The sequence below is a fragment of the Pleurodeles waltl genome, chromosome 4_2 (genome assembly GCF_031143425.1).
Source record: "Pleurodeles waltl isolate 20211129_DDA chromosome 4_2, aPleWal1.hap1.20221129, whole genome shotgun sequence".
Lineage (NCBI taxonomy): Eukaryota > Metazoa > Chordata > Amphibia > Caudata > Salamandridae > Pleurodeles > Pleurodeles waltl.
The window spans coordinates 55,907,985-55,935,655 of NC_090443.1; the positions used below are offsets into that span (position 1 = coordinate 55,907,985).

Consider the following 27,671-nt stretch of genomic DNA (forward strand, 5'->3'; position numbering starts at 1 on the left):
ACAGTCTTTCTTTTAAAAAGATCTAGGGTACGTTTGGAAAACTAGGTAAATACATGAGATTCATCAGATGTCCCAATTTAGTGAAATATTTGCTACAAGAATGGTTCTATGCTGCTCGTATGATCTACAATAAAATGGGTAGGTATTATTGACCATAGCTGTTTAGGTGGTACCAGAGGTTGCAGCACGGAGGTCTGTTTCTGCCTTTTGGTCTTTACCTGACCACATACATGACAATGCTTCAGCTACTCTGATATCTCATTAAGTACCCCAGTCCACCAAAAATATTTCTTTACTAAATCTTGTGTCTTCCAGTGTGATCTGCGAAAGGTGAGCCGTGGCACCAGTACAAACCTTGTTTTTGTAAAGTTCTTCTAGGAATAGTGTTCCCTTGTGACATAGGAGACTCTGGTTCAAAAATCATAATTGGAGATTGTTTGTATCCAGTATTTTTCTGTTTGATCTTGTTACTGTTATAGAGACTTTAAGAAACTTTGAAAGACTGTGGCAAGACTAATGAATCTACGACATAGTTTCTAATATTCAACACAACCCCAAGATTCAGCAACTAAATTTAAGAGGAAAATATTATAAAGAGAAACTAGGAGTATTCTTTTCAGAAAAAACAAGAGGATATGTTTACAAACAGTTACGTTCCATGAATGAGTGAAATGCGTAAACTTTTAGTAATAAGGACACCCCTTCCACTGTCAATAGTTGGGATGTCTGCTTTCATTAAAATGTCTATTTTGCCTTTAATTTTGACCATTTCCTGTAAATTAGATGTTAGTTTTTTCATTAAGATAGGGAGGTCTGTTGTCTTTTATATGGAACCACCAGTGTCTCTTTAAAATAAATGTTTTAAAATTGGCCAAGGAAAGGTGGATTTTTCTTTGTACTTTGCAGCATCTTTCACACTAAAAAATCCTCCAGTTTTCTATGAATTCATCCCACTTTGATAACTCTCTTGTGTTAATCAAGTTAAGAAATGTCAGTATATGCAATTTACTTTGTAGCATTAAAAAACAATGATGTGAAAAAAGTGAGATACAAAACCTTACGTCTGTAGGAAGCTGGCTCTTGATATATCAAAATGAGGTATATCATGCAAAGAGTCCAAGGGTTCCCTTACTAGTGGACAGGGACTTGCTCTAGCAATCCCCAGGTGCTCTTTTAATGGTAGTGTGGTCGATCAGCCTTAGGAGAGGAGTGTTGGACATATGCAAATCTGCACACAGTCGATAAATGAGACACACGACTCAAGAATAAGATCCACACCAATTTACAAAAACAATAAGTATCATTATATATGTTTAGGCACCTGAATCAATAGGATCAGGTAAGTATGTTTTGCAAGAAAAATACTTTCAGGTTTCAAAAGTGGACCCTTAGTTCATTTTTAAAAGCAGCAATGTTATCCTATGGAGAGAAAAACAAGTGCTCTGTTCAGGTATAGTACTGCGTCTTACAGGACCAGTCTCCTGGACTTTTGGTAAGTATTGGGCAGGGGTTAGGACCACACCAAGAGGTCACACTGGATGGCATTGGGGCAGCCGGTTGCGGAGGTGTAGTACGGCATCGGATGCCCGATGTTAGTCGGAGGGGGGGGGGATCGGTCCGGATGAAAAGAGGCTGCAGGTCTAGACAAGGAGTCCATTCAAGAGTAACTAACAGGTGGATTCAAATCTTGAGATGCTCGGGGATGGAGTGACTCCTTCGGACCTCTTCTCCAGGGGTGACTGGTGCAGAGGTGTCCCGAGCAATCGGGTTTTCTCTACCGGGAGCACTCAAGGTTGGGGGGGCTTGGGGCAGATGCTACAGGAGTCGTTGGTGGGTCCACAGTGGGCAAGTTCAAGGAGGGCTTGGTCTGTGGAGGGCTGGGGGACTACGTTGGCACCGTTGGCCCACTTCAGCTCTGGCTAGGCGGCATAGGTACAGTGGTTCTTTTAGATGTCAGGTTTTCAGTGGTGCAGAGTGCTCCCAGTTCTCTTAGGGTGCCTGCAAGATGCAGGTAAGCTGCTCTGCTGCTCCCCAGGAGTTCCTGGGTCTTTGTTGAATGCAGGCATTCCTCTCAGGCTTTTGGAAGCACAGCAGCTTGCAGGATGAGTCAACTTTGGCGCAAATCTTTGGGAACAGCAGACAGGCCGGCAGGGCTGTGGCCAAGTCTAGTGCTTCTTCCTTAGGCATGGCTTTCTGGGCTCTTGAGTGTCCTTCGTAGGTCAGCAGGAATCTGGATTTCTGGTTCCAGGAGCTCCCCTAAATACTGAATTTAGGGGCATTGTGTGGAGTTTAGGGTAGAAGTCATGGGCTGCTTACTCCTGGTGTCACTAAACTCTCTACATGACCACTTCCTGTGGTAAGTGGGCATAACCATGTCCTGGGCTTCCTAAATCTGCCAACACCAAGTTAACAGATTTTTTAATGTTGCAACCACATCAGGCAGCTCACCTTAGGGGTGGGACTGACCTGAGTGGTGGACACTCCTCTCTGAACACTAAATTTCCTGCCTGTCCAGGTTCCGAATGGGCCTTGGGGCATGGGGGTCGGCATCTCTACTTTGAGTGAAGCCAGATCTTCTTACCAAGGGCGGTGAGCTTCTTTGCAGCCCCTTGCCTTGGAATGCAGATTCGTAGGTTATCCTGTTGGGTGGAGTGAGTGACCACCTCTATCAGAGCAGACTTTGTTTTCTGACTGCATGAGAGCAAAGGCTCTCACCCTTGGGGGTCTAAAGCATGTCTGCTGGTGGCAGGCTGGCTAAAAATAGTCTGCACACTGGTAGTTGTGCATCTCTAAGGTCTTTGGGTGCATGTATTAATAAAGCCATCACTGGCATCAGTGAGGGTATATTAATATGAGATGTTTGATACCAAACATCCCTAGCTTCAGTGAATCCATCATGTAGCGTGGGAACTTGTAATGACCAGTGTCCAGCACATGTACCTAAAATGGCTTCACTGTTCACTCACTATGTCTTAGATTCGACAAAGACATAGTAGGGGCATATCTGCTCGTGCAGATATGTACTCACATGTAATATAATGTGCCCTGGCTTAGGGCTGTAAAGCCTGCTATAAGTGTGACTTGCATACATTGCACACAGGGTTGGGGGACATGGCACATGTTTTTACTTTTAGCTGCACCAAGAAACTCAGGCTGCAATGGCAGTCAGCATGTGCTAGGTGAGGGGTCCTTAAGTGTGGCACTATACATGTTACTGCCCTTGGGGACCCAGGCCCTAGGTACCAGGGATACCATTTATTAAGGATGTACAGGGGACCAAAGGTATTGTCAATTGGGAAACCATTACACAGTTTTAGAGAAAGAGATCTAACACTGGGTACCTGGTTAGCAGGAACCCAGTGCACTTTCAGTCAAAATTGCATTGAATACCAGGCAAAAAGTGGGGCACTTTTCTACATGAACAGCGAGGCAAATATTTTTGTTCAATATGAATTCTAGTTTTGCATGACAAAATACCTCTCTAATACTATAAGCATTTGTCTTTGAGTTTTACAGAAGGGATAGTTTATAGATGGTCACCCATAGGAATAAATAAAGTAGGTGATATATTTTTGACGGTGCAACACTTAACATTTTTTATAAGCTCTGACCTCTGAAAATTTCTAATAGACATTGCCACTACCTCCCATTTTTTTTTTTACAGATACATTTAGTGCTCAGTAGTTTTTCAAAACAGGAAGTAATGGCATCAGCCAACCTAGTTAGAAAAATGCTATTAAAGACAGCCTTGAGTTATTGGCATAAACAATTGCACGTGGAACAAACTTCCTGTGTTACAGAAGTGAGGGCCAAATGGGAAAAGCACAGTGAAATACATATAAATTAGTTTTTTCAATGGTTGGCTGCTATATTATTCACCTGACATAATTAATAAATTGTCTTATTGCCGGTGTTAAATGCTCAAGATGCAATGAAAAAAGTGATTGGATGCATATATTTTGGTTGTGAGCCGCATTTTACAGAATTTTGGAGCAAAATCTTTTGTGAGATCATTTTGGGTAGTCCGCGAATCTGGCACCACCCAAGTGGGCCAAATTGAAAAGGCCCTGTGAGGGCTGTGGTCTTTTGTTTTGTTTGACGCATGGGCCATGACTGAATAAGCCAGTGTGTAGGATGGTTTGTTTGGTCCAATCTTGAAATGCCAGTCCAACACTGATTCAGGATGACGTGGCAGAATGGCCCAAATGGTGACTGCATCTGTATCAACAATGCAAGACATGTTGAGATCACAATGACAACACAATACGTTGGTGGTATCATCTCTGGAAATTATAAAGGTGGTTTCTTGTTAGGAGCTCCATTTGAAGGCTTTGTCTTTTCATCCTAATTTGGTGAGGAGAGCATCTTTGTATAAAAAGTCTCTAATGTGTTGGTAGAACTTGCCAAACCTTAAGAACCTCTAAATGTCAATGACATTAGAAGGAGCTGGGCAATCCCTACCATCCCATACAGTGAGACCACACTGTAAGCCACAGCATGGGCATGATCCCAGGGGAAAGGAGTAGAGAAAAAGGAGAGCAACATGAGTCCTATTTTGAAGGGTGCTGGTGGCTTGGAAACCCAGGAGTCTGAGTAGCATCTATCAAGCACTGCTATGGAAAGAGAAGACCACCCAGTAAGTCAGACAATGAAATCTCACAAATTCAAAGGATACGGGTCTCAGAACTTCACATATTGATTAACTAACCTACCTCATCTGTGCCAGTGGCCTGATGGGCACAAGGAAGACCAAGAGCCAACTTTGATCCCGGTGGAGGAGTGTCTGCAACAAAGCACAGTGTAGGTGGACAGTTAAACAAGTATGTAGCGACCAATGAAGGAGCCTGAGTACAAGCAGAACGTTTAAAAAAAAAAAAAAAAAAAACCACACAAAGTGGGGGGTGGTGGGGGGGGGGGGGGGGGAAGAGTCCACTCTCCAAGTAAAAACTAGAACACAGCCGAAACCAAGAAAAATTGCCAAGGACAGCTCATAGGGCGTCACTGTATTTTGTTTTGTTATTGCTTTTAACTCATAAGCAACCTTTCAAAGTGAAAGTGTAAATCTATTAGTTACTCCATGCATCTTCATATGGCCTCCCAAACATCAAGCCACCACACGCTACATTCCAAATGAATCTATCTTCCTAGTATTTGTCAGGACACCTCTCACACTATGTAGCCCACCACTTCCTTCAGTGCCACCTCTTCTTCATTTGGTCTTGGTCTGCTCTTCGCCAGTGCTGCTTTATCACTTACTAGATTTTCTGTCTCACATTAGTCTTTCCCTTCTGTTTGGATGATCGCTGCTGTGTACTTTTAGTGTCTGTCTCCTTCCTCGCTACCCTTTTGCTGTCTTTTGCTTGGTGTCATTCCTTGTGACTGTCTCACCTTAATCCGTTTTTAAAGTTTGTTGCACACTCTATATGAAGTTTGTCTCTGCTGTCTTCCGCTCATTGTTGCCTCTGAGGTATGTCTATGATAGCTCTTGTACTTTCATTCCAAACTCCTGTTTTCTCTAAACGTTTCTTTTCTATAGGTTTATCAAGCGGAAAAAGTTTGATGATGAACTGGTTGAGAGCAGCCTGGCCAAGTCCACAAGCCGAGCCAAGGTTCCCAGTGGGGGCAGTGGTATAGAGCCAGGGCGCTGCTCCGGCAGCGAGCCCTCCTCTAGCGAGAAGAAAAAGGTGAGGAGAACAGTCATGAGATGTTCATACTTGGGGTGGGAGCAGATGTATGGTAATGTCCATAAAGCGCTGCAAAAAGGGTGGAGGAAAGGCATACAACACTCCATGTTATCATACAATATGCCATGGGTGTCAGTGCTTTAACTTTTAAAAGCTACTCTTGGTTGCACTGCACAGCCCAAAAAAACTAGGTCTTGTAGCTCTGGGTGGTAGCCATCTCCACTCTCCTAAATTGTTATGCTCTTCTTTGTTGAAATCAATGTTGTCAGTGATAAGATTGATAAAGAGAGATTTGCTTGCTTGTTAATTCAAAGTAAAGTCCACTGCTGTAGTTTGATTTGAGTAGATGGCTTTGTCTGCCATTTGAACACTATGCGTTACTTGTTATTGATGCTCGTTCAGCTCAGGAGGCAACCACACAAGACCCATGGTGAAGCAACTGTTTTATTCACCAAGAATACCTATAGGTGTTGCAGCTTTTGCACAGTACTATAACAGATTTCCTTTTTTAAAGTAGGAGTTGATAACATTGATTTAGTAGGTCTGCTAGTATTGTGGATAGTCAGTTTTGTTAACTCGATCATTAACTTCTCCTGTGCCATAGTTTGTTGACCTTCATTTTTATTAGTGTACCAAGACCAAAAGCAAGACTTTTTGGTTCTTCTGATGTGGGAGTGCAGGCATATTAGTACTTCCGCCTGGCTGCCTTCGGGTTCTGCTTTGCTTAAGGTGTCTAATTCGCAAGCTTCATCCTTAATTCTAGAACATGGAACTCAGTTTATACTTCTTGATCCTCCAGTTGCTCTTCCCAGCACTGTTTATATCATCTGACCATTTGGTCCAACAGCTGTTTGAATTTGAAAAAGCATGCCCTTTTTTGAGGTCCCTGCAAGAGGAAAATTATTAGACAGGCAGTATTACTCAGGCAAAAAGAAGGCAATCCCCTTCATTTTAGATAATTTTGTTATACAATTCTGACACAATTTGTTTGTGGGTGATTGGCCTTGCATCTCTAACACACTATACTGCTGGCTTTTTGTAGATGGTAAGTCCTAAGGTTATTCCTAAGAAAAATCTTGCAATGCTTGATCCACACTGCGGGCAGAACAGGATCGCTGAGCAACGTTTTCTGTGTCACACATGGCATAGTAAATGAACATAAAATTCTTTCCTGCGCCTCTTGGGCATTTGACCCATGTGTGGCATTTAAAAATGGATGCCATAAATGGTAATACCACTAGATATGCCTTGTTTATTACCTAGGCTTGGCATGGAGTGGTATTCTCTCTTGACATCCGACCAGTCTGTAGATTGTTTTATTCCGCTGTCTGGTCGTGTTAAACCAAGCTCTGGGTCAAGACAATTTTTTCAGACTCTTTCAGTTCGGGATCCACCCCTTATCGTTTGTATTGTTATTGATTGCGTTCACTTCCATCCCTTACGTTTCGTAGCCAAGAAAGCAATGCTTGTCAGATCAATGTGCTCTGTCATTGGCCCTCTGGGCCGGACACTATGGCGCCACAATTTTCTCAACTTTATTGATCTCGAGAATTAGCTTCTAATGGAGCGGACGCCTTCTGTTTTTGTCTGAGTTGCCACACAAAGTTCCTTGCAGACCATACAACCCATGGTCTGCAGCCTCTGCCTGTCACCTGACCACAAAGAGGAGGACTGCAAGGCTTGCCAGTCTTTTAGATCAGAGAAGACTCTGTGGGACCGAAGAGCAGCTGTAGATAAATGCAGAGACACGAGTTCAAGGATACACCAGACATCTTCCAACACTAACATGTCGAACTGGAACATGAGAAAGAACTGAAGGAGGCCTCTCCATACTCCTTTGCCTACTTCACCAACACCACCACAAACACTACCCTCACCCCCTCATTCACAGGGTGACACTTTTGACATCACCCCTCAGGGATCTCGCACTCCTTCATGGATGATCAGGGAACGAGGGATGACACCTTTCATTTGCCTCAGCCTGCAGATCCTTGGTCAGTCTATGATGTTGATCCTCAGCCTGACATTGACCCAGACGTTTACCCTGCTAGGCCATCTCCTCCAAACTATGCCACCTCTTTTTGAACAGCTTTTTGCTAGGGCAGCCACTTACAACCAGGTGCCCTTAGATAAGGAGCCCATTGAGGATTATTTCCTGTTTGAAACCCTCTCCACTTCTCGCAGAGCAACACAGTACCTCCCAATGTTCAAAGGAATTATGAGGCACTCTGATGAAATTTTTAAAGGTCTGGCTAGGGCACGCATCTTTTAACCATGGGTAGAGAAAAAAATATAAATCCTCACCATCTGATCCCATTTTTGATCAGAGACCAAATCCTGCCTGATTCCTTATTGGTCACTCATGCTCGTAGGAGAGCAAACTTCCAGAATGCCAGTGAAGCTTGCCTGCTTTAGATTCTGCAGACACAGCTGCCAGAGGGCTCAACACTAGCATCTTGTTACACTGCCATTTGTGGTTATGCATATCCTTTTCTAAACTAGAGGTGCAACAGACCATACTAAACGTTCCCTTTGACAAAGAGCACCTCTTTAGCCTGGCACAAGAAAAAATGAAAAAAGATACATTTGTGGCTAAGTTCATGGGTGCCTTGCAATATCCTACTACACGTGGGTCCTTTCGCCATCATTCAAACAAACCAGGCTCTAAGACTTTACCCACAGACTACTCCTCGTCTTACCATAGAAGCCAAGGCCAGCAGTCCTCCCCTAGAGGTTTCTACAGAGACTCATGTAGGGGAAATAACACAAAAGTAAGGAGTAAAACAACTTCACAACATGGTACCTCCTCTGCCACAAAGCAGTTACTCCCTTCTCCTTTCCCCAACTACTCAACACCTGTTTGGGTGACGTTTACAACAATTCCTCTCTGCCTGGCAAAACATAACATCAGATCAGTGGGTGTTTGATATTATCCAACATGGTTACTGTCTGGAGCTCATTTCCACACCTCCAAACATTCCCCCTTGTTCTCACAAACTCTCCACAGAACATCTCAGTCTGCTCAAGCAGGAAGTTCAGGCTCTACTAATCAAGGGAGCCATAGAACCCGTCCCCATAGAACATTAAGGGACAGGAATATACTCCCCGTACGTTCTGATCTCAAGAAGGATGGATCATTAAGGCTAATTCTAGATCTGCGGCTGTTAAATCATTACATACTGTCTGAGCACTTTCACATGGTTACCCTCTAGAATTTTATCCCACTTAAACAGTGTGATTTCCTCTCCACATTGGATTTAAAGGACCCCTGTTTTCACATCCCTATACACCCAGCACATTGCAAATATCTCAGATTTGTGATGGACAATCACTACCAATTCAAAGTCCTCCCATTTGGAGTAATTACTGCGCCACGGGTATTTACAAAATGTCTAGCGTGGTAGCAGCACACACACACAAAACATTCATGTTTTCCCATATCTAGAAGACTGGCTCATCAAAGCAGCACTCTACCACTTTGTCTGCATTACATCCTAACTACCATAGATTTGCTCCACCAGTTGGGCTTTACCATCGGTTTCCAAAAATCTTGTATTCAGCCCTATCTCAGCACTGTTCTGAATACGCAGCTGGGTTTAGCTTATCCCAGTGCAGCATTACAGAACTTTCAGACACAAATATAATGTTTTCAACTCAACTAGCAAGTTACAGTCAGATGCTTCACACCTCCCCCCTGCAGGAACTGTAACACCTAGCAGTGAGCTTCAAAGGCTCAAGCTTCGTGTTACAATGCCCCAGGGCACTCCAGCTAGTGGAGATGCCCGCCTCCTGGACCCAGCCCCCACTTTTGGCGGCAAGTCCAGGAGAGATAATGAGAAAAACAAGGAGGAGTCACTGGCCAGTCAGGACAGCCCCTAAGGTGTCCTGAGCTGAGGTGCCTCTGACTTTTAGAAATCCTCCATCTTGAAGAAGGAGGATTCCCCCAATAGGGATAGGAATGTGACCCCCTCCCCTTGGGAGGAGGCGCAAAGAGGGTGTACCCACCCTCCGGGCTAGTAGCCATTGGCTACTAACCCCCCAGACCTAAACACGCCCTTAAATTTAGTATTTAAGGGCTTCCCTGAACCTAAGAATTTAGATTCCTGCAACAACAACAAGAAGGACTGCCTAGCTGAAAACCCCTGCAGAGGAAGACCAGAAGACAACAACTGCCTTGGCTCCAGAAACTCACCGGCCTGTCTCCTGCCTTCCAAAGAACTCGGCTCCAGCGACGCCTTCCAAAGGGACCAGCGACCTCTGAATCCTCTGAGGACTGCCCTGCTTCGACGACGACAAGAAACTCCCGAGGACAGCGGACCTGCTCCAAAAAGACTGCAACTTTATCCAAAGAAGCAGCTTTAAAGAACCCTGCAATCTCCCCGCAAGAAGCGTGAGACTTGCAACACTGCACCCGGCGACCCCGACTCGGCTGGTGGAGAACCAACACCTCAGGGAGGACCCCCGGACTACTCTACGACTGTGAGTACCAAAACCTGTCCCCCCTGAGCCCCCACAGCGCCGCCTGCAGAGGGAATCCCGAGGCTTCCCCTGACCGCGACTCTCTGAAACCTAAGTCCCGACGCCTGGAAAAGAGCCTGCACCCGCAGCCCCCAGGACCTGAAGGACCGGACTTTCACTGCAGAAGTGACCCCCAGGAGTCCCTCTCCCTTGCCCAAGTGGAGGTTTCCCCGAGGAAGCCCCCCCTTGCCTGCCTGCAGCGCTGAAGAGATCCCTTGATCTCTCATTGACTTCCATTGCGAACCCAACGCTTGTTCTAACACTGCACCCGGCCGCCCCCGCGCCGCTGAGGGTGAAATTTCTGTGTGGGCTTGTGTCCCCCCCGGTGCCCTACAAAACCCCCCTGGTCTGCCCTCCGAAGACGCGGGTACTTACCTGCTGGCAGACTGGAACCGGGGCACCCCCTTCTCTCCATTGAAGCCTATGCGTTTTGGGCACCACTTTGAACTCTGCACCTGACCGGCCCTGAGCTGCTGGTGTGGTAACTTTGGGGTTGCTCTGAACCCCCAACGGTGGGCTACCTTGGACCAAGAACTGAACCCTGTAAGTGTCTTACTTACCTGGTAAAACTAACAAATACTTACCTCCCCCAGGAACTGTGAAAATTGCACTAAGTGTCCACTTTTGAAATAGCTATTTGTGAATAACTTGAAAAGTATACATGCAATTGAAATGATTCAAAGTTCCTAATGTACTTACCTGCAATACCTTTCAATCAAGATATTACATGTTAAATTTGAATCTGTGGTTCTTAAAATAAACTAAGAAAATATATTTTTCTATAACAAAACCTATTGGCTGGATTTGTCTCTGAGTGTGTGTACCTCATTTATTGTCTATGTGTATGTACAACAAATGCTTAACACTACTCCTTGGATAAGCCTACTGCTCGACCACACTACCACAAAATAGAGCATTAGTATTATCTATTTTTACCACTATTTTACCTCTAAGGGGAACCCTTGGACTCTGTGCATGCTATTCCTTACTTTGACATAGCACATACAGAGCCAACTTCCTACATTCTGCATTTGGAGAAAGCAAATTTGGCATATGCTTCCATAGTATTGCACCTGGCTGTCATAGCTGCTTACTTTCAGAAAAGACAGCATCTGTTTCTTTTACAGGGAAGGGCTTAAACAAGTGATTCCACCAACGACTCCCCTAGTGCCTTCTTGGAATGTTAATATTGTGCTTACAAGACTCATGAGTCCACCTTTTGAGCCTCTACATTCATGCCCTCTTCAGTTTCTTATATTGGAAGGTGGCATTTTTAGTAGCGATCACTTCCCGGGACGTGTCTGTGAGCTCCAGGCTTTAACTCTACAAGAACCTTTTTTCCAAATACATAAGGATAGAGTGGTTCTCTGTACCAATCCTAACTTTCTACCAGCAGTGGTGTCTCAATTCCACCTCAACCAATATATTGAATTGCCATTCTTTTTCCCACAACCAGACTTTTTTGCTGAAAGAGCTCTTCACACTCTAGATGTAAAGTGGGTGCTTATGTTCTACATTGATAGAACTAAAACTTTTATAAAGACCAAACACCTTTTTGTTGCTTTCATCACCAGACAAAGGCAACCCTATATCTAAATCTGGCATAGCCAGATGGATTGTCAAATGTATCCAAACCTGCTATGCTAAGGCTAGAAAACCATTACCTGATCCTCCTAAAGCACACTCCACTGGTAAAAAGGGAGCAACCAAGCCCTTTTTAGGAAATATTCCCATAAGCTGACGTATGTAAAGCAGCTACATGGTCCAACCACACACAATCACAAATTATTATTGTGTGGATGTATTTGCACACCAACAAGCTAATGTAGAAATTGCACTACCTTATACACATTTCCAGACCACTGCAACACCCACAGGTTAGCCACTGCTTTTGGAGGGCACTGCTTCATAGTCCATGCAGAACATGTTGGTTTACAGCCACACATGCCATCAAACGGAAAATGTTTCTTACCCAGCAAGCATCTGTTTGTGGCATGTCGTGCTGTAAATTCACATGTACCCACCCTCCTCCCCAGACACCTGTGGCTGTTACAGTCTTTTTACCATTATAGGTATATACATTTGCATGAACATCCCTATCTTTACTGTTACACTACACTACATTCATTACCAGCAAGAGGAAGAGTCACTACACTTTGTGTAAAGAGAAAGAAAAACAAGTTGCAACCTTCAGGACCCAACACTAGATGGCAGAAGTATGCAGATTATGTGACTCTACAGCACTATATGCCACAAACAGATGCTTACTGGATAAGTAACATTTTCCTTTACAAACATTTTAATAAACCCATCCTGTTTTATTTTAAGGAAAACCGGCTGCATTTAAAAAAAAAAAATGCTTTATTTATAAACAGACATGGTTGTCTGCTGTTCCAAGCAGGCCACCATCCCTGTGATGGCAGTGAATCGTAGAGGGTTGCACTTTGTGACCTACCTCAATAACATTCATAAATACAGAGGTCAGTTCGCAAAATACCATTGGATTAGCCAAAAGGTGGTGTGCAATTTGCGACCACTTTTAGTGAACACAACATACGTGCATCTGGCCCCAAGTGCTTAGTTCCACAATTTTCAGCATTCTCTAATTCCAATATCTTATGTACGCTGGCTGTTGCCCCAGCATCCTGTCTCATGCAGGGCAGGCAATTTATTGTCACCAATACATTCAATACAGTTGTTCTACTCCATGCGGAGAACCTGCTCTGAAAGCCAAAGGAGGTGACACATTGACCGGTATACTACCTTAATTCAGTGTAAGAAATATCTATGTATCAAAAGAGTTTAGTGTATATTTCAAGGACCAAAATATTGTGAAAGTAAGTTTAGAGAAGAAAAGGTTTACTATACCTTTATATGTACCTTGAGGATCTGTGTCTATAAGGTACACTTATGCACGGTTAAGAATAATCTATCATTAACTACATATATATATATATATATATATTTGTGTGTGTGTATATATATGTTCGATGGCATGTGTAGCTGCAGAGACACATGCTGTGCATAGTCCTGCCATCTAGTGTTGGGCTCGGAGTGTTACAGGTTGTTTTTCTTCGAAGAAGTGTTTTCGAGTCACAAGATCGAGTGACTCCTTCTCTTCGGCTCCATTGCACATGGGCATCGACTCCATGTTAGAGGTTTGGATGTGTTTCTTTTTGCTCCGGCAGTTTGAGTTGGAAAAATTCTAAAAACTATCTAATTTGTCGGTATTGTTTCGATCACATATCATCTCTCATCGACACTTCGGTACCGTCTGATCCAAGTTCTTTACTCGCCCTTCGGGGCACCTGCGCCCAACTCGGGCATGGACCGCGGTGAAGCCTCATGGACCGGACCCCATTTCGCTTCTGTCCTCACTGCGACGCCAAGTTCCCATATACAGACCAACATCAAGAGGATACTTGTGAGGCCTGCAGATCCTTCTGCTCGAAGAAGACTCAACGAGACAGAATAGCGCGAAGGTTGGAAATGGTGTAGAGAAGCACCGAACGTTTCGACCTGGAGGAAGAAGAGATTATGCACACTGCAGTCTCCGTCCGAGGGTCTGATTCCGAGCAGGAGTCCGAGGAGGACAGACCGGTCACGGCAGGACAGCACGTGAGTATGCCTGCCCCTGTCCAATCCAAGCCCAAACATAAGGCCTCTGGAACGCCACTGCCAGAAGGCCATCGCTCAACCCGCAAAAAGACCTCCGATGACCAAGCAACAACTTCGGCACCGAGAAAGGCCACGCCACCAAAGCCTTCAGACTCGAGCCGAAGCACTGGCTCGGAAACCCGGCCCGACCCATCGAGTCGAAGCTTAAAAAATCGCTTTCGGAGCCGAGGCCAACATCCACTCCCAGCCTTTCGATCCCGAGAAAAATTGGCTACACAGAGGAGCATGGACTTTCGAAACAACTTAAAGAAAGACATAGATTTTCGGAGGAACTCCCACAAATGGAGGACATGGATGAAAGGCAGGCTAGAATTCATATTCATAAAGACACTGGCAAGATTATAACTGCACCTCCTCTGAAGACTAAGAGGAAGCTAGCCTTTCAAGGACAATTGGATACTGATTAGCCACCAGCTAAAGTGCCAAGGCCTAAGCAGAAATCTCCACCTCCACAATTTTCACCTCATCAGTCTCCTCCTCATTCTCCTCACCTGTTTGTTTCTCTGCCTACTACTCCTACACCTGCACAGTCTCCTGTACATTCTGTAGATTCACAACAGGACAATTTCGATCCATGGGATCTCTATGATCCAGATCCCATTCTGGATAACAGCCCAGACTGCTATCCTTCCAAACCATCACCACCAGAAGATAGCACTGGATACACTCAAGTTTTGGCTAGGACAACATCATACCACAATGTCGCCATGCACACCGAGCCTTTTGAGGATGATTTTCTCTTTAATACATTATCCTCCACTCACACTACTTACCAGTTCCTTCCCATACTTCCAGGCATGTTAAAACACGCACATCAAATATTTCAAGAGCAGGTCAAGGCCAGGATCACCACTCCCAGATTGGAGAAAAAATATAACCCACCTCCCTCTGACCCAGCATTCATTACTCAACAACTGCCTCCTGATTCAGTAGTTGTGAGTGCAGCAAGGAAAAGGGCCAACTCTCAGTCATCTGGTGATGCACCACCACCAGACAAGGAGAGCAGAACATTTTATGCTGCTGGCAGAAGAGTAGCATCGCAAGCAGCCAATCAATGGAGAATAGCCAACTCCCACGCACTACTGGCTAGGTATGATAGGGCCCACTGGGACGAGATGAAAGATATTATCCAGCATCTCCCCAAAGACCAACAAAAGAGGGCACAGCAAATAGTGGAGGAAGGGCAGGCTATTACTAACAACCAGATTAGATCAGCCCTAGACTCCGCAGACACAGCAGCTAGGACAATCAATACTGCTGTGTAGGAAGTTGTCTCTGTATATACTATTTCAAAGTAAGAAATAGTATGCACAGAGTCCAGGGGTTCCCCTTAGAGGTAAGATAGTGGCAAAAGTAGATAATTCTAATGCTCTATTTTGTGGTAGTGTGGTCGAGCATTAGGCTTATCAGAGGGTAGTGTTAAGCATTTGTTGTACACACACAGGCAATAAATGAGGAACACACACTCAAAGACTTACTCCAGGCCAATAGGTTTTTATATTGAAAAATATATTTTCTTAGTTTATTTTAAGAACCACAGGTTCAAGATTTAGATCAAACACTTTAAATGTAAGGTACTTCACTTAGATACTTTAGGAACTTTGAATGAAAACAATATCCTGTACAGTCTTTGTAAAAATGGCAATAAGCTATTTTCAAAGTGGACACTTAGTGCAAAAATCAACGGTTCTTGGGGGAGGTAAGTAAAGGTTAGATTAGGAGGTAAGTAAAACACTTACAAGTCTCAGTTCTGGGGCATAGGAAGCCCACCCTTGGGGGTTCAAGGCAACCCCAAAGTTACCACACCAGCAGCTCAGGGCCGTTCAGGTGCAGAGGCCAAAGAGGTGTCCAAAACACACAGGCAACTTTGGAGAACAGGGTGAGCTCTGGTTCCAGTCTGCGAGCAGGTAAGTACCTGCGTCCTCGGGGAGCAGACCAGGAAGCTTTTGTAGAGCACTGCGGCGACACAAGTAGGCACACAAAACACACCCTCAGCTGCACAGGGGCGGCCGGGTGCAGTGTGCAAAGCAGGCGTCGTGTTTCAGGTAGGAAACAATGGAGGGACCCAGGGGGTCACTCTAGAGGTGCAGGCCGGCACAGGGGGGGGCTTCTCGGGACAGCCACCACCTGGGCTAGGCAGAGGGTAGCCTGGGGGTCACTCCTGCGTCGAAGTTCGGTTCCTTCAGGTCCTGGGGGCTGCGGGTGCAGTGTTGGTTCCAGGCGCCGGGTCCCTTGTTACAGGCAGTCGTGGTCAGGGGGAGCCTCTGGATTTTCTCTGCAGGCGTCGCTGTGGGGGCTTAGAGGGGTCGTCTCTGGTTACTCACGGGCTCGCAGTCGCCGGGGAGTCCTCCCCGAGGTGTTGATTCTCTGGATCTCGAGCCGGGGGCATCGGGTGCAGAGTGTGAAGTCTCGCGCTTCCGGCGGGAAATGTGAAGTCTTTGGAAGTTGCTTCTTTGTTGCAAAGAAGTAGCTGGTTTGAACAGGGCCGCTGTTCACTGGAGTTTCTTGGTCCTTTAGTCCAGGGCAGTCCTCTGAGGCTTCAGAGGTCGCTGGTCCCTGTCGGATGCGTCGCTGGAGCAGGTTTTTGAAGTTGGAGACAGGCTGGTAGGGCTGGGGCCAAAGCAGTTGTCGTCTTCCTCCTTCTCTGCAGGCTTGTAGGTCAGCAGTCCTTGTTTTTTCAGGTTGCAGGAATCTGATTTCCTGGGATCTGGGGAGCCCCTAAATACTGAATTTAGGGGTGTGTTTAGGTCTGGGGGGTTAGTAGCCAATGGCTACTAGCCCTGAGGGTGGCAACACCCTCTTTGTGCCTTCTCCCTGAGGGGAGGGGGGCACATCCCTAATCCTATTGGGAGAATCCTCCATCTGCAAGATGGAGGATTTCTAAAAGTCAGAGTCCCCTCAGCTCAGGACACCTTAGGGGCTGTCCTGACTGGCCAGTGACTCCTCCTTGTTTTTCTCATTATCTCTCCTGGACTTGCCGCCAAAAGTGGGGGCTGTGTCCAGGGGGTGGTCATCTCCACTAGCTGGAGTGACCTGGGGCATTGGAACACGAAGACTGAGCCTTTGAGGCTCACTGCTAGGTGTTACAGTTCCTGCAGGGGGAAGGTGTTAAGCACCTCCGCCCAGAGCAGGCTTTTGTTTCTGTCCCCAGAGAGTACAAAGGCTCTCACCACATGGGGTCAAACTCGTCTCTCAGCAGCAGGCTGGCACAGACCAGTCAGTCCTGCACTGAACAATTTGGTAAAGTACAGGAGGCATCTCTAAGATGCATTGTGTGTGCATGTTTTAATAAATCCAACACTGGCATCAGTGTGGGTTTATTATTCTGAGAAGTTTGATGCCAAACTTCCCAGTATTCAGTGTAGCCATTATGGAGCTGTGGAGTTCATTTTTGACAGACTCCCAGACCATGTACTCTTATGGCTACCCTGCACTTACAATGTCTAAGGTTTTGCTTAGACACTGTAGGGGCATATTGCTTATGCACATATGCCCTCACCTGTGGTATAGTGCACCCTGGCTTAGGGCTGTAAGGCGTGCTAGAGGGGAGACTTACCTATGCCACAGGCAGTGTGAGGTTGGCATAGCACTCTGAGGGGGGTTGCCATGTCGACTTAGTCATTTTCTCCCCACCAGCACACACAAGCTGAGAGGCAGTGTGCATGTGCTGAGTGAGGGGGTCCCCAGGGTGGCATCAGACATGCTGCAGCCCTTGGAGACCTTCCCTGGCATTAGGGCCCTTGGTACCAGGGGTACCAGTTACAAGGGACTATCCTGAGTGCCAGGGTTGTGCCAGTTGTGGAGACAAAGGTACAGTTTAGGGAAAGAACACTGGTGCTGGGGCCTGGTTAGCAGGGTCCCAGCACACTTTCATATCATAACTTAGCATCAGCAAAGGCAAAAAGTTAGGGGGTAACCATGCCAAGGAGGCATTTCCTTACATGCTGTTACTATTCGGAGACACGCATGGCTTCGGTCGTCAGGGTTTAAGCCTGAAATCCAGCAGGCTGTCCTTAATATGCCATTCAACAAGAAACCGCTTTTTGGCCCTGAAGTTGATACAGCCGTTGAAAAGATGAAGAAAGACCCATACACCGCTAAAGCCATGGGTGCTCTGTATAGCACACAATACAGAAGTTCATTTCGGAAACCTCAATACAGGGGTGGTTTTAGAGCACAAACACCTGAGGCATCCACCCCACAATCTAAATCATCTTACCAGCCTCAATACCAACGAGGTGGGTTTCGAGGAACTTATAAAGGCCAATTCCCCAGAGGTAGGGGAAAATAGCCAGCAAAACAAGCCTCACAGCCAAAACAGTGACTCTCTCCACCTCTTCCCTCATCACACCTGTGGGAGGAAGACTGCAAACGTTCCACAAAAATTGGTTACCCATTACAACAGACAACTGGGTATTGTCTATTATCCGCAATGGTTACTGTATAGAATTGGCACAAATTCCCCCAGATCTACCTCCAAAACCACACAAACTCTCCTCCCAACACATCTCCATGTTGCAAGAAGAAGTACAGTCACTATTACTCAAACAAGCCATAGAGCTTGTACAACTAAATCAGATAGGAACAGGGGGTTTACTCCCTGTACTTCCTGAACTCTCAATCTTTACATCCTATCAGAACACTTTCACATGGTAACACTACAGGATGTAGTCCCACTGCTACAACAACAAGATTTCATGGCAACATTAGACCTCAAGGATGCGTATTTTCACATACACATCCATGCAGCGCACAGAAAATATCTCAGGTTTGTAATACGGGGAAAACATTACCAGTTCAAAGTTTTACCCTTCAGGAAAACAACAACTCCCAGAGTATTTACAAAATGCCTTGCGGTAGTTGCAGCCTACCTAAGAAGGCAACACATCCATGCCTTTCCATATCTGGACGATTGGCTAATAAAATCCAACAGTCATACACAGTGTCAAAACCATACACATTATGTAATACAAACCCTACACACTCTAAGATTCTCCATAAACTACCAAAAATCCCACCTGCAACCTGCGCAAATTCAACAGTATTTAGGAGCCACATTAAATACGCAAACAGCACTTGCAAGCCCAAGTCCACAAAGGGTACAAACATTCCACAATGTATTAGCACAAATTCAGTCAAACCAGCAGTACACAGTCAAATTTGTAATGAAACTGTTGGGCATGATGGCATCATGTATTGCCATTGTCCCAAATGCAAGATTAAACATGTGGCCCTTACAACAGTGCCTTGAAAACAATGGTCACAGGCACAATGTCAACTTCAAGATCTAGTGTTGATAGACCACCAAACACGCACATCACTTCAGTGGTGGAATTCCACAAATATAAACAAACGGAGGCCACTTCAAGACCCTGTGCCCCAAACCACACTTACAGCAGATGCATCAATGATTGGATGGGGAGCACACCTCAACAATTGCAACATTCAAGGATAATGAGACACCGGACACAAACAACTTCACATAAATCACCTAGAATTGCTAGCCATATTCCTAGCACTCAGAGCCTTTCAACCTCTTCTCGTTCACAAACTCATTCTGATCAAAACAGACAACATGACTACAATGCATTACCTAAACAAACAAGGAGGAACCCACTCATCGCAACTGTTCCTTCTAGCACAAAAGATTTGGCACTGGGCAATACACAACAACATTCACCTGGTAGCACAATTCCAGGGATACACAATCGATTGGCAGATGTTCTCAGCCGAGATCATCAACACACACACAAATGGGAAATTCAACCCCAAGTTCTTCAGACATACTTTCATCACTGGGGAACGCCAGACATAGACCTATTCGCCACCAGCGAAAACGCAAAATGCCGAACTTCGCATCCAGGTTCCCACACCCTCTATCCAAGGGCAATGCTGTATGGATCAACTGGTCAGGGATATTTGCTTACGCTTTTCCCCCCTCTCCCGCTCATTCCATTTCTAGTCAACAAACTGCGCCAAACCAAACTCAAACTCATACTTATAGCACCAACGTGGGCACGTCAACCCTGGTACACAACACTGTTAGATCTGTCAGTAGTACCACACATTAAACTCCCCAACAGACCAGATCTGTTAACACAAAACAAACAACAAATCAGGCATCCAGATCCAGCAAAACTGCTTTGTAGTCTATGCACAGCATCTGTATCTGCAGCTACACATGCCATCGAACAGAAAATGCCACTTACCCAGTGTATATCTGTTCGTGGCATGTTCTGCTGCAGATTCACATGCTCCCCGGGAACCTGTAGCCGTTTAAGTTAAAACATTAATTTGTACATATATGTATATATATATCTCTATTCCATTTGCATGGCCATCTCTTTTCTTTATACTCTATCACTCCTTCCTTACCCTCTGCGGGAAAACAATCTAAGATGGAGTCGATGCCCATGCACAATGGAGCCGAAAAGGAGGAATCACTCGGTCCTGTGACTCGAAAAGACTTCTTCGAAGAAAAACAACTTGTAACACTAGATGGCAGGACCTGTGCATAGCATGTGAATCTGCTGTGGAACATGCCACAAACAGATGTACACTGGGTAAGTGATATTTTCCATAAATATATATATTACAAGTTGTTTTTCTTCGAAGAAGTCTTTTCGAGTCACGAGACCGAGGGACTCCTCCCTTTCGGCTCCATTGCGCATGGGCGTCTACTCCATCTTAGATTGTTTTCTTTCCGCAATCGGGTTCGGACGTGTTCCTCTTCGCTCCATATTTCGAATCGGGAAAGTTAGCTTAGTATCGAAAAATTTGACGGTATTGTTTGCGCTCGGTACCGGTTTAGTGTTAGTACATCAACACCGATTGTAGAAGCGCTCCGGCGGCCCTTCGGGGCTTCCACTCTTCAGCGGGGCCTGGTCGGCCCGACCGCGTCCATCGTCGAAACTCATGGACCGGACCCCCTTCCGCTTCTGCCTGAATTGCCACGCTAAGTATCCTTACACAGACCAACACTTGGTCTGTAATCTGTGTCTATCACCGGACCACAGGGAGGATACTTGCGAGGCCTGTCGGGCATTTCAATCGAAGAAGACCCTACGCGATCAAAGAGCCAGAAGACTTCAGATGGCGTCGACACTAGCCAAACAGATCGACGTCGAGGAAGAGGAGAGAATCTCCATTCAAGAATCGGACTCAGACGATTCCGAAAGTGAGCAGCCGAAGGCACAGCAAAAAACTGTGAGTAAACCTGCCCCGGCCAAGCTCCACTCCAAGATTATAAAGGCCAAGGGGATGCCACCGCCAACAGGCCATGGCTTTACCCGAAAACACAGTGACCAACTATCGGCACCGAAAAAGGCCTCCCAACAGCCGGAGACATCCGACTCCGGTCGAGATACCGGCTCCGAACCATCTCGGCACCGAGAAGGCGACACACCCAAAGTAAAAAAGGTTTCCTCAGAGCTGAAAAAGACTGTTCCGAAACCTTCGGTGCCAAAAAAGTCATCCTCTGAGCCGAAAACAGGCTCCTATACAGAGGAGCACGGACTTTCCAGCCAAATGCAAGGGCACAGATTTGAGCAGGAATTAAGTATTGGAGAGCCAGACCATACTCAAAGGAGGCTTCACATCCAGAAAGAGACTGGTAAAATTCTAACTCTTCCTCCAATAAAAATAAAAAGAAAGCTAGCATTCCAGGAGTCTGAAATGCAGCCAAAGGCTAGAGACAGAACACCACCACCAAGGTTTTCGCCACAGCCCTCTCCACTTCACTCACCACAGCTGTCCCCTGTAACAACACCCCCAATGCAGTCACCAACACACACTGGGATGACACAGGATGACCCGGCTGCATGGGACTTGTATGATGCACCGGTCTCCGACAACAGTCCTGTTTGTTAGCCGGCAAGGCCATCACCACCAGAGGACAGCACAGCATATATGCAGGTGTTATCAAGAGCAGCTACCTTCCGCAATGTAGCTATGCATGCGGAGCCGATAGAAGATGACTTCTTATTCAACACCTTGGCATCCACTCACAGCTCTTATCAAAGTTTGCCAGTGCTCCCAGGCATGCTCAAGCATGCCAAACAGGTGTTCCAGGACCCAGTGAAAGGCAGAGCTATCGCGCCTAGGGTGGAGAAGAAATATAAATCTCCCCCAACTGACCCTGTGTTTATAACACTGCAACTGACATCAGATTCAGTAGTCGTGGGAGCAGCCAGAAGGAGGGCAAACTCCCAATCATCAGGAGACGCACCACCGCCCGACAAGGAAGGTTGGAAGTTCGATGCTGCGGGCAAACGAGTGGGAGCACAGGCAGCCAATCAATGGCGGATTGCCAATTCACAGGCTCTGCTGGCTCGCTACGACAGGGCACACTGGGACGAGATGCAACATATACTTCAGCACTTGCCCAAGGAACACCAAAAACGTGCCCAACAGGTTGTTGAGGAAGGACCAACGATTTCCAACAACCAAATAAGGTCTGCTCTGGACTCGGCAGACACAGCAGCACGGACAGTGAACACTGCGGTAACCATTCGCGTGCATGGTTACGGAGCTCGGGTTTTAAACCGGAAATCCAGAAGGCTGTGCTAAATATGCCGTTTAACCAAGAACAATTGTTTGGGCCGGAGGTGGACACGGCAATCGAAAAGCTCAAAAAGGACACAGACACGGCTAAAGCCATGGGCGCGCTCTACTCCCCACAAAGCAGGGCCACTTTTAGAAGACCACAGTTTAGAGGGGGGTTTCGTTCCCAAACCACAGAGCCTTCCACCTCACAAGCCAGACCCACCTATCAGGGGCAGTACCAGAGAGGAGGGTTTCGAGGGTCATACAGGGGCGGACAATTCCCAAAAGCAAGGGGGAAATTCCAAAGCCCTAAAACACCCCAAGCCAAACAGTGACTTCAATGTCACAAACCCCCAACACTCAACACCAGTGGGGGGAGAGACTTACCGCATACTACCAAAACTGGACAAACATAACTACGGACGCATGGGTCCTAGCCATTATCCAACATGGTTATTGCATAGAATTCATAAATTTCCCACCAGATGTGCCCCCAAGAGCACACAATGTGTCCAAACAACACTTAGACCTGTTACAACTCGAAGTCCAAGGATTGTTACAAAAACAAGCAATAGAACTAGTACCCAACCATCAAAAAGGAACAGGTGTCTACTCCCTGTACTTTCTAATTCCAAAGAAAGACAAAACGTTGAGACCCATATTAGACCTCAGAACACTGAATCTATACATCAAATCAGATCACTTCCACATGGTAACACTTCAAGACGTGATTCCCTTTCTCAAAAAACAAGACTACATGTCAACGTTAGATCTCAAGGATGCATATTTCCACATACCCATACATCCTTCTCACAGGAAATACTTAAGGTTTGTAATACAGGGCGTGCATTACCAATTCAAGGTGTTACCATTCGGGATAACAACAGCCCCAAGGGTATTCACAAAATGCCTTGCAGTAGTAGCCGCTCATATAAGGAGACAGCACATGCATGTATTCCCATACTTAGACGATTGTTTAATAAAAACCAGCACTCAACAACAATGTCTGCTTCACACACAATACGTTATAGAAACTCTACAAAAACTAGGGTTCTCTATAAATTACCTAAAATCTCATCTACAACCATCCCAAATACAATACTTGGGAGCAACACTCGAAACACAAAAGGCGATTGCCACTCCAAGTCCACAAAGAGTACAAGCCTTCCAGAATATAATATTAAACATGCAACCAAACCAACACTACCAAGTGAGGTTTGTAATGAAACTTCTAGGCATGATATCTTCATGCATAGCCATTGTCCCAAATGCAAGACTACACATGCGGCCCTTACAACAGTGCCTAGCAACACAATGGACACAAGCATAGGGTCAACTCCAAGATCTAGTGTTGATGGACCGCCAGACACACTTCTCGCTTCAATGGTGGAACCCTATAAATTTGAACCAAGGGCGGCCATTCCAAGACCCAGTGCCTCAATACATGATCACAACAGATGCTTCCATGATGGGGTGGGGAGCACACCTCAACCAGCACAGTATACAGGGACAATGGGACGTTCAACAAAAACAACTGCACATAAATCATTTATAACTGTTGGCAGTGTTTCTAGCATTGAAAGCATTTCAACCACTAATAACCCACAAACACATTCTTATCAAAACAGACAACATGACGACAATGTATTACCTCAACAAGCAAGGAGGGACACACTCGTCACAACTGTGTCTCTTAGCACAAAGGATTTGGTATTGGGCAATTCACAATCACATTCGCCTTATAGCACAATACATCCCAGGGAGTCACAACCAGTTAGCCGACAATCTCAGTCGGGATCATCAACAGACACACAAATGGGATATTCATCCCCAGATCCTACAATATTACTTTCTACGCTGGGGAACACCAAAAATCGACCTATTCGCAACAAAAGAAAACGCAAAATGCCAAAACTTTGCGTCCAGGTACCCACACCCTCTGTCCAAGGGCAATGCGTTATGGATGAGTTGGTCAGGGATATTTGCTTACCCTTTTCCCCCTCTCCCACTCATTCCTTATCTGGTAAACAAACTGAGTCAAAACAGACTCAAACTAATACTCATAGCACCAACCTGGGCTCGCCAACTGTGGTACACAACTCTGCTGGACCTATCTGTAGTACCTCATGTCAAATTACCAAACAGACCAGATCTGTTAACCCAACACAAACAACAGATCAGACACCCGAATCCAGTATCGCTCAATCTAGCAATCTGACTCCTGAAGTCTTAGAATTTGGACACTTAGACCTTACACAAAAATGTATGGCGGTCATTAAACAAGCTAGGAAACCTACTACAAGACATTGTTATGCAAACAAATGGAAAAGATTTGTTTACTACTGCCACAGTAATAAAATTCAACCACTACATGCTTCCGTAAAAAACATTGTAAGTTACTTATTACACTTACAAAAATCTAACCTAGCATTCTCTTCTATTAAAATACATCTCACAGCAATATCTGCCTATCTGCAGATTAAACATTCAACATCGCTCTTTCGAATCCCAGTCATCAAAGAATTTATGTAAGGATTAAAAAGAATCATACCCCCGAGAACACCACCAGTCCCTTCGTGGAACCTCAATATTGTATTAACACGACTCATGGGACCACCATTTGAACCTATGCACTCTTGTGAAATGCAATACTTAACTTGAAAGGTAGCCTTCCTAATAGCTATCACACCTCTTAAGTAAGCGAAATACAAGCATTTACTATACAAGAACCCTTTATACAAATACATAAAGTGGTTCTCCATACAAATCCCAAATTTTTACCAAAAGTTATATCACCATTCCACCTAAACCAAACAGTGGAACTCCCAGTCTTTTTTCCACAACCAGACTCAGTAGCAGAAAGAGCCTTACATATGTTAGACATCAAAAGAGCATTAATGTATTACATTGTCGGAACAAAACAGTTTCGCAAAACAAAACAATTATCTGTAGCCTTCCAAAAACCTCATGCAGGGAATCCTATATCCAAGCAAGGCATTGCCAGATGGATATGAAATGTATTCAAACCGGCTATATTAAAGCAAAAAGGGAGCTACCTGTTACACCAAAGGCGCATTCCACTAGGAAAAAAGGCGCAACAATGGCTTTTTTAGGGACTATACCTATGACAGAAATTTGTAAGGCAGCCACATGGTCTACGCCTCATACATTCACAAAACATTACTGTGTAGATGTGTTAACAGCACAACAAGCCACAGTAGGACAGGCTGTATTACGAACAGGCTAAGCCACCGCTTTTGGGGAGATTACTGCTTACTAGTCTATGCACAGCATGTGTATCTGCAGCTACACATGCCATCGAACGGAAAATGTCACTTACCCAGTGTACATCTGTTCGTGGCATGAGACGCTGCAGATTCACATGCACCCTCCCACCTCCCCGGGAGCCTGTAGCTGTTATAAGTTGAATGAAACTTGTAAATTTGTAAATATATATTATTCTTATACACATTATGTACATACATACTTACTCCATTGCATGGGCACATTTACTATATACACAACTCCTACCTCACCCTCTGCGGGGAAAAACAATCTAAGATGGAGTCGACGCCCATGCGCAATGGAGCCGAAAGGGAGGAGTCCCTCGGTCTCGTGACTCGAAAAGACTTCTTCGAAGAAAAACGATTTGTAACACTCTGAGCCCAACACTAGATGGCAGGATAATGCACAGCATATGAATCTGCAGCGTCTCCTGCCACGAACAGATGTACACTGGGTAAGTGACATTTTCCATATATATCTATATATATAGATATAGAGAAATATATATGTATGTGTATATATATATATGTATGTGTATATATGTATGTGTATATATATATATATATATATATATATATATATATATATATATGCATACATATATATGTGTATGTATATAATATGTATGTATGTATTTACCTTCTCAGTATTTTAATCCTTGGTATTTAAACTGATATTTTGGCACATCGATATTTCTCACACTGTATCACTAGATACAACCCTTTGATGTTTCCAAGTTAAAAAAAATATGAAATGCATGCAGGGCTTAAATTCCCCAATTGGAATGATGCTTATAGCCCAGAAAAAGTGCATCTCCTAGAGAAATATTAGATGGCACCGCCGCTATACAGGTGTAACTTGAGAAAAACAATTCAGTAATTTAAAGAGTGAAGCATAAAGCCAATTAGTACAAGACAGTAAATGTCAATCAATATTCTGTGCCACATGTACATTTTTAGAATAGCTCTAAAGCCCACTGTACTCTTCCCTCTTTGTGCACTTTGCATACATGCTTAGAGAGCCATGTCTACAGGGCTCATTGTTCACCATTATTCATAGGTAGACAGAAAGGGGCTTCGTATGTGGGTGTGAGGCTTTGGGTGTTGTTGAACATTTTTTAGCTAAGAGGTGTGAAGAGATGGCTATGAAGTATGTTTTGCCCCATGGTATCTCCTGGAGTCTGCTGTACAGGCTTAGCAGGGTTGAGAGCTATCTAGAATGTGATGTGTGGCTTGTGTGTGCACAATGTCCATAGCTAGGCAACTGTTGCCTTAACAGCTGTTTCCCTTACAAAAAAGGTCTCGAAGTCCGTGACTACACCTGTGACTCCTTCGCCTGCTCCCAGCCCCAGTCTGACCAAACGTATCAAGAAGAGCAAACAGCCACTGCAGGTGACCAAGGACCTAGGCAGATGGAAGCCAGCGGATGACTTGTTGCTGATTAACGCTGTGCTGCAGGTAACTGGGCCGCTAGTCTGAAAAGATGTCCGGGGAAATTGAGGAGCACAGAGCTCCAGCATGCCAGGGTACATAGGTTCAGTGGGGAACACTGCACTTCAGTACATAATAGATCTCTGACAACACTGTGAACTACTAGCGTGCAAGGTTTTGTAGGGTCGCCATGTTGTAATGCACAAGGAGCTATGATGCTAATCAACGTGAACCAGTGCACATTGCTCTGTGGTGCTTTTGTGCTCTATAGTTGCTCACTTGAACACTGCTCTCTAAACCCACAAATCTTTTAATTTACTATTGATCATCGTAAAGCAGCACACATGATCTCTAGGGCAGCTTCAGGTTTTTGCACCTGTGTATATAAGAATATTTGTGTTACTCCAGACCATAGGATTCTAGTCACTCACAGTACTTGACTTCAGTGTAGTTTGACAGGATTTAAACAATTAGTGCAGAAATCTGTGCTTTAGCTTACAGCAGGGACCTGAGATTTCTGAAGAGCACCGTG

The 27,671-nt window shown here is 45.1% G+C and overlaps 1 protein-coding gene across 1 annotated transcript in view; it reads left to right on the forward strand.

Moving 5' to 3' along the window:
• Nucleotides 1-27,671, forward strand: part of MCRS1 (microspherule protein 1) — a 202,022-nt gene that overhangs the window by 24,659 nt on the left and 149,692 nt on the right. The window contains exons 4-5 of the mRNA XM_069230637.1: nt 5,537-5,684; nt 27,008-27,166. Coding sequence (XP_069086738.1) covers nt 5,537-5,684; nt 27,008-27,166 — 307 coding nt within the window. The remainder of the gene's footprint in view (nt 1-5,536; nt 5,685-27,007; nt 27,167-27,671) is intronic.